Source organism: Tenrec ecaudatus, chromosome 4 (genome assembly GCF_050624435.1).
Source record: "Tenrec ecaudatus isolate mTenEca1 chromosome 4, mTenEca1.hap1, whole genome shotgun sequence".
Lineage (NCBI taxonomy): Eukaryota > Metazoa > Chordata > Mammalia > Afrosoricida > Tenrecidae > Tenrec > Tenrec ecaudatus.
In genome coordinates, this window is record NC_134533.1 from 148592395 (window position 1) to 148608703 (window position 16309).

The window sequence follows — 16309 nt, forward strand, 5'->3', positions numbered from 1 at the left end:
CAGGGGAAAGGATGAGGCTTTCCTCTCCCATAAAGATTTACAGTCTCAGAAACTATAAGATTGTCACGAGTTGGCATTGGCGTGGCGGCAGTGAGTTTGAGAGGATTCCCTGTCTCCTCTGTAGGAGCTGGTTAAATCTGCCTCATGCCCTGCTTCCTAGAAATGGGGTGAATAAGTGATTGTTGGTGAGTTAGTGAGTTTATTGTGCCAACCTGGCTGATAAACACATGTGGGGCTAATCGAAGGGCAGAGGGATAAATGACTCAGTGAACATCGCCTTTCGAATTCTCGGGTCTCTTGCTTTGTGATGGTCGGATCAGGGTGCCAGCTGCCTTAGCCAGTTCCCTGCTTCCGCTTGCAAGGCTCACTTCCTGCAAGATCCCTGAGGAGAAGCCACATGGACCTACCTCGGTGCAGCCCTGGGTGCTGGAGCAGCCGTGTGACACCCCTGTCAGCGCTGAGATGCTTACATGTTCACTGATTTGGCTTTCCTCCTGCAGCCAGCATCACTGTCAGTTTTGTGAGATGGTGGAGGACTTTGTGGATTGGTTTTGGACATATGGGTTAATGTTGGAATTGTGAGCTTGTGATGTTTTCTTGATGTGCATTTACCCTTTATATAAAACTCTCTTATACATATGATTTTCTGTGGATTTGTTTCTCTAAAGTACCCACGCTAATACAATCGGTCTGGAAGAAATTAAAGCTCCAGCCAACTTCACAGCTTAATTTGAGGGGGGGAAAGAGGGGAAGGAAGGAGGATCCACCCGAATTTGGGAAGCAAAGGGACAGTCCTCAGCAAGTAAGAAAGAAATGCCTTCTTGCTTCCCACGGAACGGCTTTATTTCTTAAATAAACGATCAAAATGTGCAGCTTGCATATACAGGGGCACAGAAATGGACTGATCGTGTTCTAAACCAAAGCCATTGCAGCTCTCTCATCATTTCGCACGGCCTCCGTGGGTCCATATGTTTACTAGACCAAGGTGAGCTAGCCCGGGGCAAGCCTATCAATCTTTTGGGAACACATTTAGTGAGAAATTGGCATGCTGGCTTTAAAATATTCTTACCCACTTTCTCTGATCATTGTTTCTGTGTGTGTTGCCTTGTTTCACCTCTGTGTTAGGCACTAAATTCCTCCCCTTCACCAGTTACTGAAGAAAAATTCCATTCATAGTTTGTAAGTCTGCACACTGCTGCAGATAAGAGCCCGAAACACAGGGAATCCAGGATAGATAAACCCCTCAGGGCCAACAAGGAGAGTAGAAATACCAAGAGGATTAGGGGAGGGTGGGAGGAGAAAGGGGGAATTAATTGATCACAAGGATCAATCTATAACCCCCTCCCAGGGGGACAAATAATGGAAAAGTGGGTGAGGGGCAATGGAGGACAATGTAAGATATGAAAACAATAATCTGTAACTCATTTAGGGTTTGTGAAGATAGCGAGCAGGTGGGGAAGGGAGGAGGAAGAAATGGGGAGCTGATATCAGGCTTGAGTGGGAAGAGAATGCTTTGAAAATGATGATGGCAGCATATGTGCAAATGTGCTTGACACATTGGAAGAATGTATGGATTGTGATAAAAGATGTAAGAACCCCTGATAAAAGTAAGAGAAGAAAAAACGAACCTACTAACGATCAACAGACGAATGAATAAATGAAATGTAGTATCACTAAAAAAAAAGTTTGTAAGTCTGTAAATTTATTGAAGATTTGGGGCATTTTGAATTGGCATATTGCACAACAATTTAAGCTCTCTAATCCCTTATCCTCTTCTTTTCCTCATTGTCTTCAATCTCTTCTCCATCCCTGTTCAAGCTCAATAGGCTCGGGTGGCATAGTAGTTATGCATTTGGTTGCTAACCACAAGGTCAGCAGTTCGAAACCACCAGCCACCCCTGTGGGAGAAAGATGGGGCTTTCTATTTCTATAAAGAGTTACAGTCCTGGAAATCCACAGGGGCAGTTCTACCCTGCCCTACTGGGTCACTGTGAGTCAGAATCAACTCATGGCAGGAAATGAGTTTGTCTCTGTCAGGCTAGGTGACCTGTCCTGTAGTTAAAACTAAAGACAAAAAAAAAAAAAAAAAAAAAGCCTCTAGACCAGCGGTTCTCAACCTGTGGGTCATGACCCCTTTGGGGGTTGAACAACCCTTTCACAGGGGTCACCCAATTCATAACAGTAGCAAAATTACAGTTATGAAGTAGCAATGAGAATAATTTTATAGTTGGAGGGTCACCACCACATAAGGGATTGTATTAAAGTGTCACAGCATTAGAAAGGTTAAAAACCACTGCTCTAGAGCAATGGCTTCATATAAATGATCACATAGGAAGGAATCCTTCACTGATGCTCTCTGAGAGTAGGTACGAGATCATCTGGGTCTAAATTTTACACATTTATCTTTTGCACCGTGGAGAGTTATTCAGACATCAAAAGTGAAATATGCCCAGGTGAATTTTATGCTGGCAGAATTTTTACTTGCCACATGAGAGACCCACGTTCAGTTCCTGACCAATGTAACTCATCGGAGCCACCACCTGCATGTGGGTGGAGGCTTTTGCTTAAGAGGCTTCAGGTGAATTGCCTGGCTGAAGCAGACGAGAAGGAAGCTCTGGTGGTCTGACAATCAGCCAGCTAGAACTCTCTGCATCACAGTGGTCCGCTCCTGTTGCACACGGGGTGACCATGACTTAATTGGGGCCGACTTGGTCACTGTGAACAGCAACAAGGAGGCTTCCTATGTTAGCATTTACTGCAGAATCCCATGGGGGCTTTAACAATTCCGATGCCTGGGCTTCAACCACAGGCAGCTTGATTTAGTAGATGACTCTAAATTTTTATCAAACTCCCTGAAAATCAATGAGATTTGAGAATGATCCCTCTAGCTTCAGGGTCGACAAACGAAAGCCCTGCCCACAACAAATCTGACCTACTGCAAATAAAGTTTTACCACAACACAGCCATGCTCATTTGCTGTGCACCGTATGTGGCTACCGTGGCAGAATTGAGCAGCTGCAACAGAATCCACGTGGTCTGCAGAGCCTACAATACTCACTGCCCCGTCCTTTAGAGAAAAAGTTTGCCCACCTCAGCTCTGGTCTGTCCATACCTAATTCTCAGCCTCCTGTTATTTCTTGTCATGGGAATTACTTGTAAGTAAAACAATGTAGATTATCACTACTGAAAACAATCCCTTGCCTGAAGTCCCTACAGGTTTTATCAAGAGGAAATAACTTTTTTTAAAATACAAAACTTAGCTAAACTCCCTGCCATAGAGCCAACGCTGACTCACAGCTCCCCCCTGTGGGTTTCCAAATAAACATTACAGGCTAAATTATTTTTTTCTTGAGTTTTCCTGTCCCCTAGTGGTGCAAATGTCAAATTGCACATGCTTCATCAGATCAAATGATCCCTATTAACTCCTGAAATTGGAGTCATGTTTACAGACTCTGGAGCAAGAGACTTTAGAAATCAGAGTTCGCTTGATAGACCTGAGCAAGACTAAATGGCTTGGGAGTAGCTTGGCTGTTTTAATGAGAACCAGTTTACCTTCCTCTAAGAGTTGTCTTCTTTTTTATTTTTTTCCTCTTCAAAGTCTGTAATGGCACGGCATCATTGATGTCAAGTTATACATGTTCTCAGGAACCTTATAACCATTTGTGATGTGCTAGCTCTCTCTAAAATTGAAGTTCAGACTGTAGCTCTAACTAAACTCACGCCCGCTGAGCTGTGATGAAAGAGAAGAGACTTAATCGGGACCCTGGACGCGTGCATCGCAGCACTGCAAACACGTGCCAAGGGGAGCTGCATGCCTGCTGGCAATTGTGAAAAGGCAGAGGATTGAGCCCCTGGTTTTCAGCCATGCAGAAACCCTGGTGGCTCTGGGCTGCTAACTGCAAGGTCAGTAGTACGATGAGGCTTTCTGCTCCTATAAAGATGTACAGCAGTTCTGGTCTATCCCGTGGGGTTGCAATGAGTTGAAATTAATTTGATGGGCTTGGCTTCAGCCACAAATGCTGATTAAAGGCCTCTGGGGAACTTTGAGGGGGAAAAAAGGATAGTCAGGTTCCCATGTCTGGAGATTCTGATGTAATTGATCAGGGGTAGGATTTCAAGTTCCTCACTCTCCAAGCAAGTCTAATGTGCAACAAAGGTTAAGAACCACTGTTATGAAGTAATTTGTGTAAAAACTGTTTAATGAGAACCTAATTCTGGACAAACATGCACCCAAAATACAATCAACTATATATATATATATATTTTTTTTTTTAAAGATAAAAAGGAAGTTTCTTGGTGGTTTGAATGGTTAAATTGCTTGGCTGTTAACTGAAAAGTGATGGCTTAAATTCACCATGAGGTTCCTTGGAAGAAAAGTCTGACCATCTACTTCCAGAAGATCACAGGAGGGGGGCGGGGGATGAGGAACTGATACCAAGGGCTCAAGAAGAAAGAAACTGTTTGGGAAATGATGGTGGCAACAAATGTGCTTGACACATGTATGAATGTATTATAATAAGAGCTTATCAGCCCCCAATAAAATGATTTTTTTAAGATTGAAAAAGGAAATTTCTAAGAAGTGCAGTATTTCTAACACATGAGGTCACCACAGTCAGAACTGACGCCTCAACAACTGGCTTTAAAAGGGAGAGCGTTCCAGAGGTATTTAGAAGGTAAGAACCTTTCCTTTGATCTCAGGAGAATATCTAAGGAAGTTAGTGTGTTGTATTGCGTGGATTTTGAAGAACATAAAGGCCTACTGCTTGACACCTTCCGGAAGAAATTCTAATGAGTAAGAGAAAAATATGCCTATCCACTTTGGTACCGCTGAGCTAGAATTGGCCTGCAGCCTCAAAGTTGTTTGAGCCAGAGAGCATATATTTCTCACTGTGGTGAAAGTTGTGATGTACCACCCAGATTCCCCTTCAACACCAAAAAATATGTTCTCCCCAACAACTGCAAGTACTACCAGCACACAGCCCTTAGCTGTCAGCTGCAACAGAACTGTTGTCTGCTGGAGAGGGCTGTGATCATTAAGGTTTTTAGCTGGGCTAAGATTCTCAGTTGACACCTAATAATCCTTCATGAGATAATGTAAAACAATGTAGTTACAGTCAAACAATCTCTTATCTCCATTATGGGAGAAGATTAGGGTGGAATGTGACACCACGACTCAAGTCACCACCCTAATACAATTGAAAGACAGTATCCTTGGGTGTGTGACATCCTTCCAATATAAGTGGTTGATGAGGAAAAGCTTGCTTTGCTTTTTGCTGAGTCTTGTGCCTTTATCTAGTCCATTGACCTCTGGTTCTTTGGACTTGAGCCAACAGTCTGCCATATTGCCTGTTGATCTTGGGAGTCATCAGCCATCTGCAAGCTGATCTTCTGATCTTAGATTCATTAGCCTCTGTTGACCTTGGACCCATTAGCCTTTGTAGCCACAAGTCTGTCATCTTTCTACCAACCTAGGGTTCATCAGCCTCTATAACTACACAAATCAAAAGAAGTCTCTAACCCAAGGGTCGGCAAACTGTGGCTTTCTAGTCATATGTGGCTCTTTTGGTACATACATGTGGCTCTAAATAAAGTTGAAAAAATGTAAAGGCTATTATGCAGATAATGGTGATTTGATTTGTTTGTAAAAATATACTTATAACTCGAAGAATTTTTAATTGTTCTGAGAGATGAAATTGGTTCTTCTGTCTCAAAGTTGAATGACCCCTGCTTTAACATCTGACCCATGAACTTGGAATCTGCTGAACCTGGTCTTGCTCACTTCTAAAATTGCATGAGTCATTTTCTTGATGCAAATTTGTACATATTTATATGCACATGTATTACTGGTTTTGCTAGCCTAAGATAGCCTAGCTCTTGAGCCAATAACTGGATGATATAAGAGTATAACATCCAACCATTCACACTCAACTCAGGCCACTTCAGGGCCATCCCAGACCTCCCTGAAGGGTTGACGAGGCTTCCCTTGAGGAGCTGCATCATAGTCAACTTCTCCCTCTACCCACTTTTGCTTCTATCCCTTCCTTTCCATAGGTGTTTATCCCACGGGCACTCCCTAACAAGCTGCATGGTTCTCTCCATCCCGGAGTCTGCTTCCCTGGGAACCTGGCCTACAGCACCTGTGGATTAGATGTGATTCAACAGGCAATTGAAGCCAGCAAGGAACACTTCAGGTTTGTCCTAAAGGGTTGAAAGGCCAATAATAGAGGGAATGCTTAAAGCAGCAGTTCTCAACCTGTGGGTCACAACCCCGTTGGGGATCGATGGATTCTTTCACAGGGGTACCCTAAGACCATCGGAAAACACATATTTCCGATGGTCTTAGCAACCGAGACTCCTCTCCTCTATCTGTCTCCAGGCAGGTCTGCCCACATGCATATCCACTCACATATGAATACCCGATGGGAAGACTTACCCATACTATACCATGCTTCAAGACAAATTTTCATTTATTTGTCCTTAGAAATAAATATTTCACAATATATAATTACATATTATTTTGTGATTAATCACTATGCTTTAATCATGTTCAATTTGTAACAATGAAAATATATCCTGCATATCAAATATTTACAGTACAATCCCTAACAGTAGCAAAATTGCAATTATGAAGTAGCAACAAAAATAATGTTATGGTTGGGGGTCACCACAACATGAGGAACTGTATTAAAGGTTTGCAGCATTAGGAAGGTTGAGGACCCCTGGCTGATCCCTTGCAGCCTAGAAAGGAGTGAGCAACCGCTGGAATCAAGCTACCGGAGCTTGAGTCAGTCTGCTGGGTGGAGTAAGTCTGCGCTACTAACCAAAAGAGGGTGGTTTGAGTCTGCGGAGAGGCACTACAGAAGAAAGGCCTGAGAACCAACCTCTGAAAATGCTCCCATTAAAAGTCCTATGTATTGGTTGTCTAACATGAAGCCTGTAATCTGTTTCACTGAAGTGTATATGTAGATATTATTGAATTTTGAAATGTTTTCATTGAGTCTGTTTTCATTATAATAAAAAAGGAAGTGACTATCAAAAAAATTAGTTGAAATTCAACCGTTTCTTTTTTCTTGCTTTTGTTTGACATGAATCTGTCACCATTTCATGAGGCAGCGAAGGCTCAAGAAGCAGTGGTAACGCAGGAAAAATCCAGGAGGCGATGAAGGCATTGATGAAAAGCATGGCTCCAGGAATGGACAGGACACCCACTGAAATGTCCAACAAGTGGATGCCGGGCTGGAGATACTCATTTGTCTATGCCAAGAAATTTGGAAGACAACTATTTGGCCAACCAACTGGAGGAGAATGGAATTTGTGCTCATTCCAAAGAAAGGTGGCCCAACAGGATGCAGGATTTATTGCACAGGTTCACTAATAACACGTGCAAGTATGATTAGTATGATTTTACTCAAAGCAATTTCAAAATGGTTGCAACAGTACGTAGACAAAGAAATTCTAGAAATTCAAGCTAGACTCAGATGAGGACATAGAATGAGGGGTATTGTTGCATATACTTGGATGGACCGTGGCTGAATGTAAGAATTACCAGTAAGATGTTTATCTGTGTTTCATTGACAATGCTAAGGCATTTGATTATGTGAATCGTAAGAAATTATGGATAACATTTCAAAGAATGGGAATTCCGGTAGATTTCATTGTACTTCTGTGGAATGTATACATAGACCAAGAGGCAGTCATTTGATCAGAGCAACGGGGACACTCTATGGTCTAAAAGCAGGAGAAATAGGCATCATATGATGCCCATAGTCTTTCACCATTCTTTTTCAACCTGAGCAGCATGACTTTATGCAGAACACAGCATCAGGATTGGAGAAAGGTTCATTAACAACCTGCGACACGCAGCTGACACAACCTGGCTTGCTGAAAATGAAGAGAACTTGGGATGGGCAAGTGTCTTGATGCCCAGGAGAAGGACATTATGCTCTGAGAACCAGAGGAGCAGCATAAAAAGAGAAAGCCCTTCAGTGACATGGACTGACATGAGGCTGAAAGAATGGGCTCAAACTGCACAATGATGGGGTGTTTTGTTCTGTTGTCCACAAGGTCGCTCGGAATTGAGTCACTCAGCAGCACCTAACCACCACAAAGAAAACAGGCGAAAAAGAAAAGTCTGTAGAGAGCACAGTTCTACTGCGACACACATGGGGTTGTCACGGGCTGGAATCGACTTGTAACAACGAATCCACTGGTCAAAGAATTAAAGACCCCCATTGATCGGGGTGGGTGAATATCTTTAAAGAAGTTCCCAAAGTACCTGTGGCAAAACGGGTCAGCTTGAGCCTCTTATCAACAGAGCACAATAGTCAACTCACACCAGCAGTCATTCAAGTACACCTTCCCCCGCCACCTTTTCTATATCCCAGGACTGCAAACCCGTCAAAGCACAGGTTAAAAACCCCAGTTAACAGACGCACAAGAGCAGGTAAGGAGTTCACACGACCCTATACCTGATGGACAAATCTTTTAAAATTTAGAACAATCCCATTTCCGCTCCCACAGCATCTTCTTACATTTTTTCAAATCACCTAAAACACAGGGGTCCCCTTAAGTCTGAACAGCCTAGATGGCAGCAGGGTGGCTTGGCTTTGTTCGGTGGTTGTCCTGGTTTTAAGTTCCACACTTCCCCCCCAATACTGTAACATGTCTATCTTTTCCGTTATTGCCTTTCTCTGGTGTGCAAGCTCCAGTGCCGGTCTCCGCCGTGAGTCAGAAAACGTGTCCTTGGTGGACTAAGGCTTGCACCTGTTATCTTAGGCTGAAAAGCTCATCCATGGCTGGTCCTCGTAGCCACGTGCGTACCGAGAGGTACAAAGTGACGGGCACACACAGCCCCCGCGGACTTCCCATCCAGGCGTCCGATTGGAGCGCCCGCCGGACCGGGACATTAGCGGCGGCCGCGAGGGCAGCAGAGACCGTGCAGCATCTCAGCCCGCGGCGCGGCGTCACTCCCTCTCCCCGGGACTCCGCAGGCTCGGCAGGCGAGCTCAACGTCCCGCAGTCCCTGCCCCGCCAGACACGGCCCCGCCCCTCCCGCCCTCTAGCCCCGCCTCCCAGCCCTCTCGCCCTGCCCCGCCGCCCTCTAGCCTCACCCCTTACCGCCCTCTCGCCCCTTTCCCGCCCTCTCGCCCCTTTCCCGCCCTCTCGCTCCGCCCCGACGCCCTCTACCCCACCTCTTCCCGCCCTCTCGCCCCGCCCCGCCACCCTCTCGCCCCGCCCCGCCGCCCTCTAGTCCCACCTCTTCCCGCCCTCTCGCCCCGCCCCGCCCTCTCGCCCCACCCCTTACCGCCCTCTAGTCCCGCCTCTTCCCGCCCTCTCGCCCCGCCCCGTTCCCTCAGGGTAGCGGCGGGCGGGCGGAGGCCGCCTCGGGCGCCATGGGGACCGCCTCGTCGCTCGTGAGCCCCGCGGGTGGGGAGGTGATCGAGGACACGTACGGCGCGGGCGGCGGCGAGGCCTGCGAGATCCCGGTGGAGGTGAAGCCCAAGGCCCGCCTGCTGCGCAGCTCGTTCCGCCGGGGCGCGGGGGCGGCGGCGGGGGCCGGGCCGGGCTCGCTGCCGCGCGGGGCGGGCGGCGGCGGGCTGCTGGGGGCCAGCTTCAAGTCCACGGGCTCTTCGGTGCCCGAGCTGGAGTACGCGGCGGCCGAGTACGAGCGGCTGAAGAAGGAGTACGAGATCTTCCGGGTCAGCAAGAACCAGGAGCTGCTGTCCATGGGCCGCCGCGAGGCCAAACTGGACACGGAGAACAAGCGGCTGCGGGCCGAGCTGCAGGTAACGCGGGGCCGGGGGCCGCCGCAGCGCCGGGGAAACTGAGGCCCGGGCAGGCCCGCGCCCGGCCGCGCAGCCGCCCGGGGCTCCGCCGCGTTGGGTGCGCGACACCAGATCGCCCTGCATCCAGCCCTTCCCCCGAAACCTAGTCCTTTTGAAATGGGGGTGGAAACCGCACCGTCTTGCAGTTCCAGGACCTTGTTCTTTAGGTTCTAAAGGGATCCCTGAACCTCCCTCCATACACACCCACGACGCTCTTGTTTCTGGTTCATTCATCCAGGCACCTGGAAGCAGCAAGGAATGTCAATCTCCAAGGGCCCCCCCCCACAGGTTCACATGAGGCACGCATGTACACAAAACTTTGGGGACATCAGTTTAAGCCCCTCTATAAACCCTTTCTAGGAGTTTTGTGCAAAAAAAATGTTTTTGCATCCCTTCAACCAGGACTCACATTGATCTTCCCATGACTTGCTGGAAGCTTTGAAAACCCCTGGATTTCACCGTCTGGTGGAAAATCTTTCAAAGATGCGGTCAACTTCCCGTTAGTCCATTTGACCACTCAAACACCCTGAACAAAAGAGAAAAACAAGCCTATAAACGCCGTCTGTGGACATAGTATACAGTGGAGGTTACTTTCCTGTCAGTCAAGTTCTCCAACCGTGAGCTGAGAACAACCTGACTGAGGTTATGGGGTACCTTTTTCTTCCCTGCTTGCAGCAGCGGCACTGCTAGTTCTCCTGGACTTGAATAGATCCAGGAGCTGGGTAAATGCCTTTGCTGATGTTTCTAAAAGAAAATCCTTATGCCTTCTCTTAATGTTCCTTTAATCAGATTTTCTTTGTTTTGCTTAGTTAGCTTAATGCCGTGTTCTCCCAGAGGACATAGATGTCAGCAGGTATCTGTTGCCTTACAAGATTTTCTAGAGCAGGCTGGAAACACCTGTATGGCATGGATTTGTGCTCCTCAGCTATCTGATTTCATGTGTCCAGTCCGCGCCCATAAAGAGGGGACTTGGCCACCTCAGTGCTTCCTGCACTTTGATGTGTCTTTGTGATGGCAGGTAAAAAAGAAGGGCAGTTCCAGCTGACAAGACCTTGATTGTAACTGTGTCCAATCCGAATTCTGTAGGTAACTCAGTTGATTTCCTTCTCACACATCCAGGCATGAAAAACAACACCGCCGCTCACACGTGTGTCTTATCCCGATCCGTCCCATTTTCACTGGAGGCCCGCGGGGAAGCAGACGTGGGAGGGTCCTGGGGATTGCAAGATGAGTAGATCACGATACCAGGACACACCCATTGCCATCTCAGATTCCATCATGCAAACAGTAATTCTTGTTTTCTTAAAGACAGAAAAAAACTGCGGTGGCGGGAAGTCTAAGAGCTGATGTTGAGATCGGAATAATTTCCATTGAAGGCTTCCCGTTGAAGGGTCTTCATTTTGCTCCATGCTTCAAGCTTGCCTGCATTCCAGCGTTGTCATTCTGTGTTTGAACAAAATGGCGATGCTCAGTTCTCGAAAGTTGGTAAAATGGCAGGCAGATTGGTGGAAATCCTAAGACGTGTAATATATGTGCAAGGCAATGGAAATTTGGGGAGGAATATGTTTTTTTTGGTATTCCAGGCACTTCAGAAAACTTACCAGAAGATACTTCGGGAAAAGGAAAGTGCGCTAGAAGCAAAATACCAAGCCATGGAGCGAGCAGCTACATTTGAAGGTGACAGGGATAAAGTGAAAAGGCAATTCAAGGTAAATTCCTTATTTTTCATGCCCCCTCCCCCCAAACAGTTTTTTTTAAAGCGTGACAGGACTGCAGATAATACACCTGTTCACCTGTTGCTGCATTGATTTCAGTGCCTGGTAACCTCAGGTGTGACGAGGTAGTGTTTTCTGAAAACTCCACAGTGATTTCTGAGCTTCAGTCCGTAGGGCAGACCGTTTCCTCTGTGGTGCTGCGGAGTGGGTTTGAACCGCTAACCTTTAGTTCACTGCAAACCACTGCAGCGTCCCTCTTTGAAAAAGAAAAAGAAGTAAATCATGTGGGTTTGTTACAGTTTATAAAATTAATGGAACTAGAGTGTTTTTTTGTTTTGTAATTTGATATGGTAAATTTGATATAGTTTCAGAGATCAGGTATAAAAGGGGACATTTAAATGGGGATTTGGGGAAAGAAAAAAAAGTAACTGTTTCTGTATGTGGAGGAGACATTTGGAAATGTGTGCAGATGTTTTGTATGGCTCCTGGCATTTAGTGGCCAGAGACAAATTGCTGAACACCGCAGTGCACCCAGGACAGTCACACGCCACAGACACACATCCTGCCAGGATTCCAGGGCAAGGGAGTGGGATTGCTCATGCCACAGAGGAGGAGATCAAAGGACAAATGAATGTAGTGTTGGCTTCCAGCATGAAGGGCCTTTTCCCGGAAGATTAATGGCATAACCTATTGACCATAAAAAAAGAAAGAAAACATGTAAAACTGAAAATGCTCTCTTTAAAGATTTTTCGGGAAACGAAGGAAAATGAGATTCAGGACTTACTGAGAGCCAAGCGAGAGTTGGAGAGCAAACTTCAGAGGCTACAGGCACAGGGGGTCCAAGTATTTGACCCGGGGGAGTCTGACTCCGATGACAACTATACAGCTGTTACTGGTGAGCTTATTTCCCATTTATAATACTTTTAGCTTCCAAAGCCTGCCGTGGGGTTGCAGAGCCAACTTTAAGCCCTACTCTATTCCTTTTACCGATCTATCTAGCAAAATGGAGATTCCCTTCTTCCTCACTTGCTCTCGTTCAGCTGTGGTGGCACCTCTGCTCCGGGAAACACAAGCACGTGCAACTGCCCGGGCTGAGGTTCCTTCGGCCAACTTTAATCCATAGCCAATGCTTCTCTGTCTCTGGTCTAAGGTAGCTGGCCAGCTCCAGTCATCACTTCTGCACTTTGGTCAAGAGGAAGAGGAAAGGTGGGGAACACACACGTCTCTCCTTGAAGGTCCATCGATCCCTTCTGCTCAGACTTCATTGGCACATTGCTGTTGAATAGATTCTGATTCACCCAGGCCGTGAGAGGGCAGGGAAGAACTGCCTCATGGAGTTTTCATCGTCATGGAAGCAGGCGGGCTCATTGCTCTCCCACTGAGCAGCTAGGGGGCTCGAGGGGCCAGCGTTTCAGTTCAGGCTCCCTGACCTGAACTGTTCCTAGGAAGACTGGAAGGGGTCATCATTAGCCAGCCAGCCATTTGTCCAACTGAGATTTAGGGTCCTGTTACTGAAGGAGGAGGAGAGAGTGAATACGGGAGGACAGTTCATAGGCTCTGATTTTGGCACACGGTGATATATTCTTTGTAACAAGCATTCATAACCTCTGCCGAACATTTTATTGAGTTGTTCTTCAGGCAGTTTTGTGAATCACTAAAATACATTATCTTATTTTTTCCCCAAAATCTTTTTATTGGAAGGTAATACAGATATCCTATCACTCCATAATTCAGTCACATCTAGCAGTATTGTACAATTGCTACCATAATCAGGTTCCGAACATTCTCTTTCTTCTTAAATTCCTTAATGTCCTCTCACCTTTACCCCCTACCCTTCCCCCCTGAGAAACCCTTATTCTACTTGCTGTCTCCGTACGTTAAAATACTTCACTTTTTCATGAAACTGGTAAAATATGCTTTTTTAAGGAAAGAAAAACCTGAAATGATAGATTGACAGGGCTCGCCTTACTCCAAGAATTTTTTTTTAAGTATGACAGATACTGGGAAAAAAGAAATTGATTTTTAAATGTAGTGAAAATATAGTCACTTGTCTGTGTATCAAGCACTATCATTGTGTTTTTACAAACTGACTACCTTTTGGATTGAAATGTGGCAACCAGCATTCCCCATTCCACTTGCATTTGACTAGCATTCGCATCTGGCCAGCATCCTGGGACGGTTTATTCCTCACTTTTGAGGAACAAAAGAGACGTGATTCTTTCTGGCCAAGAGTGACTGAGGAAAAGGTTTTTATGCCCCACCTTGGTCTGAGTGGTATTTCAGCGGTGACCTGTCAAGTGTCTAGTGTCTCAAAGTTACGGTGATTTAATTCCCTAGGCCAGTGGTTCTCAACCTGTGGGTGGCGACCCCTTTGGGGGTCAAACAACCCTTTCACAGTGGTCTCCCGAATCCTAACAGTAGCAAAATGACAGTTGTGAAATAGCAGCAAAAATAATGTTATGGTTGGGGGTCACCACCACAGGAGGAATGATTAAAGGGTCGTGGCATCAGGGAGGTTGGGTACCACTGTGCTAGGCTCTCCTAGGTCTCGCCCTCCTGGGTCTTCCTTCCTCGTATTTTGATTTAAACTTGAAGCAACAACATCTGAGGGAATGTCGCTCTTTAAGATCCAGTGAGCCATAGAGAGTAATCTCAAGTTTGCCAGAAATTTCATCCAGGAGGCCATTTACGTATAGCTAGTCCAGGATGCTATGAAGTTATTCTTTATAAATTTAATCACTACATTTGTTGTTCTGGGAGATTAACAAGGGTGTATTCCCTGCCAAAGAAAATGTATAGTCGGATGAATGACAAAGGTTACTAGTGTGCTAGTGACAGTCTACCTATAACGGCTCATTCCTTGACATTTTACATCAAGACCTGGACTGGACAATTAGAAATGGATTTTGTAATTTGGAGGAGGGTATTTGTAACTTTTCTCCCATTGTAATTCCTTTTGTTTATTGTACTCATTTTTATTTTTCAAATTTCTGTTTCTGATCTTCTCTTTGAATTTGAGATGATAACCAGAACTACATTAGCCAGCAGTTTGATTTTCATTGTGCTAATAATACTATTTTATATATATATATATATATATATATATATTTTTAATCAAAGATCTTGTTCTGAGGATGTGGTAAGCTTTTAAACATTTTCAAACGATAAAATTATTTGCTCGCAGCTGCTGGAACCCAGTGTGAATATTGGCCCAGTGGAGCCTTGGGCAGTGAGCCTTCCATCGGGAGTATGATGCAGCTTCAGCAGTCCTTCCGAGGCCCTGAGTTCGCCCACAGTTCTATCGATGTAGAAGGACCCTTTGCAAACGTCAACAGAGGTGATACATGCTCTCTTCCGATTACCGTGGTAACCAGTGTGAGGGCTTTTGTACTGTAATCCGGTAAAAGAGAGGAGTACCATCAACAGGACATGAGTTTAGCGTTCTGGGCGCCTGCCTGCCCTTACTTAGCACACCCTGGCCATCAGGGACTAGTCGCTCAGACGCTCAGATGTTTTAGTGGAGTGGCAAAAGGAGAGCGTAGGTGAACTGAGAAACAGTAGGTTTATTTCTTCCCTCTGCTTCATTGCTGGGGGAGATTACAGCAAGTTAAGGAGCAGAATACTAAAATCCATGCTGAGTAGGATGCTGAGTATTCTTACACAAAGAATATTTTTAATGGCTTTATGTCATTCGGTGTCCCTACTGCTAAGAGCTAGTCACAAAGTGAGTATCTGTGCCTACCTAAGAAGTCAGTAGTAGCTCCACTCCTTTTTTTCCTTAAAGCTAAAATTCTCTTTGCAAAATGAAAATTGTCTTTTAATGGTCAGTTTTGAATTAGTCGAGTATGTCTTAAATACTTATTTTCATAAATATTCTAGTTTCAGTTTGTCATCTTTAAACTTTTCTGTTTTGATACACTATAATGTTGGGATAATAATTAGGACAGAGCTATTGGCCAACCTTGGAGTATGGGCTCCCCTCAGACAGCAAACAGATGGACAGTCTCTTGTCAAATAATTCAATGACATTTGATTGGAGCCGCTGGTATCCCAGGGAAGCCCACTGGTGACATCCACTGCATTGACTCTCATGATAGAATTTGAGGGTAGGGACTAGCTGATTTCTGTGTCATTCTAGAAGCTCTAGCAGTAGTAGCATGTAAGCTTAGACTTCATTCTGCCATGCCTTTCGTGTTTTTTTCAGGCTTCTCTTGAATCATCCTGTCTAGTGTTTTCTGGCGATTTTTTTCATGATTTTATGAAAAATTTTATTTCCAGATGACTGGGATGTTGCTGTAGCCAGTCTGTTACAAGTTACTCCCTTGTTTTCACATTCTCTCTGGAGTAACACTGTCAGGTGTTACCTCATTTATACGGAAGAAACCCAGCCTGAAATGGAACTTTTCCTTAAGGTGAGGCTGTTTATCGATTCTGTATGCACTGATGTAGATCACAAATGAATATTAGCATCTGCCCTAATATTTATGATATACTACATCAAACATGATAGTTTATTACCTATTAGATTTCAGTCCTTAAAGTGCAGGCAGCATCTTGGACTTTTGTTAAGAGAAATCAGTTTTGTATTATCAGTGTATATAAACAAAGGAGTACCCCCAAAATTGAAAGGAGCTCCGCTTGATGGAGCTTCCATAGCACACATTTTCCCACTAGGCGAGCATCGAGCAACTCACTCTGGGTTAGTGCACCCAGTGTCATTGCCTGGGAAGGTTCTCTCGGGTCACAGTGAATTTTTTTGTGAAAGCAGTT

General features: G+C 45.4%; 1 protein-coding gene across 1 annotated transcript in view; it reads left to right on the forward strand.

Annotated features, from left to right (window-relative positions):
• The first annotated feature begins 9360 nt into the window (after window positions 1-9360).
• NPHP3 (nephrocystin 3) overlaps window positions 9361-16309 on the forward strand; it is a 39959-nt gene continuing 33010 nt past the window's right edge. Inside the window, exons 1-5 of the mRNA XM_075546923.1 lie at window positions 9361-9785; window positions 11408-11533; window positions 12284-12434; window positions 14724-14876; window positions 15818-15951. Coding sequence (XP_075403038.1) covers window positions 9393-9785; window positions 11408-11533; window positions 12284-12434; window positions 14724-14876; window positions 15818-15951 — 957 coding nt within the window. The 5' untranslated portion in view covers window positions 9361-9392. The remainder of the gene's footprint in view (window positions 9786-11407; window positions 11534-12283; window positions 12435-14723; window positions 14877-15817; window positions 15952-16309) is intronic.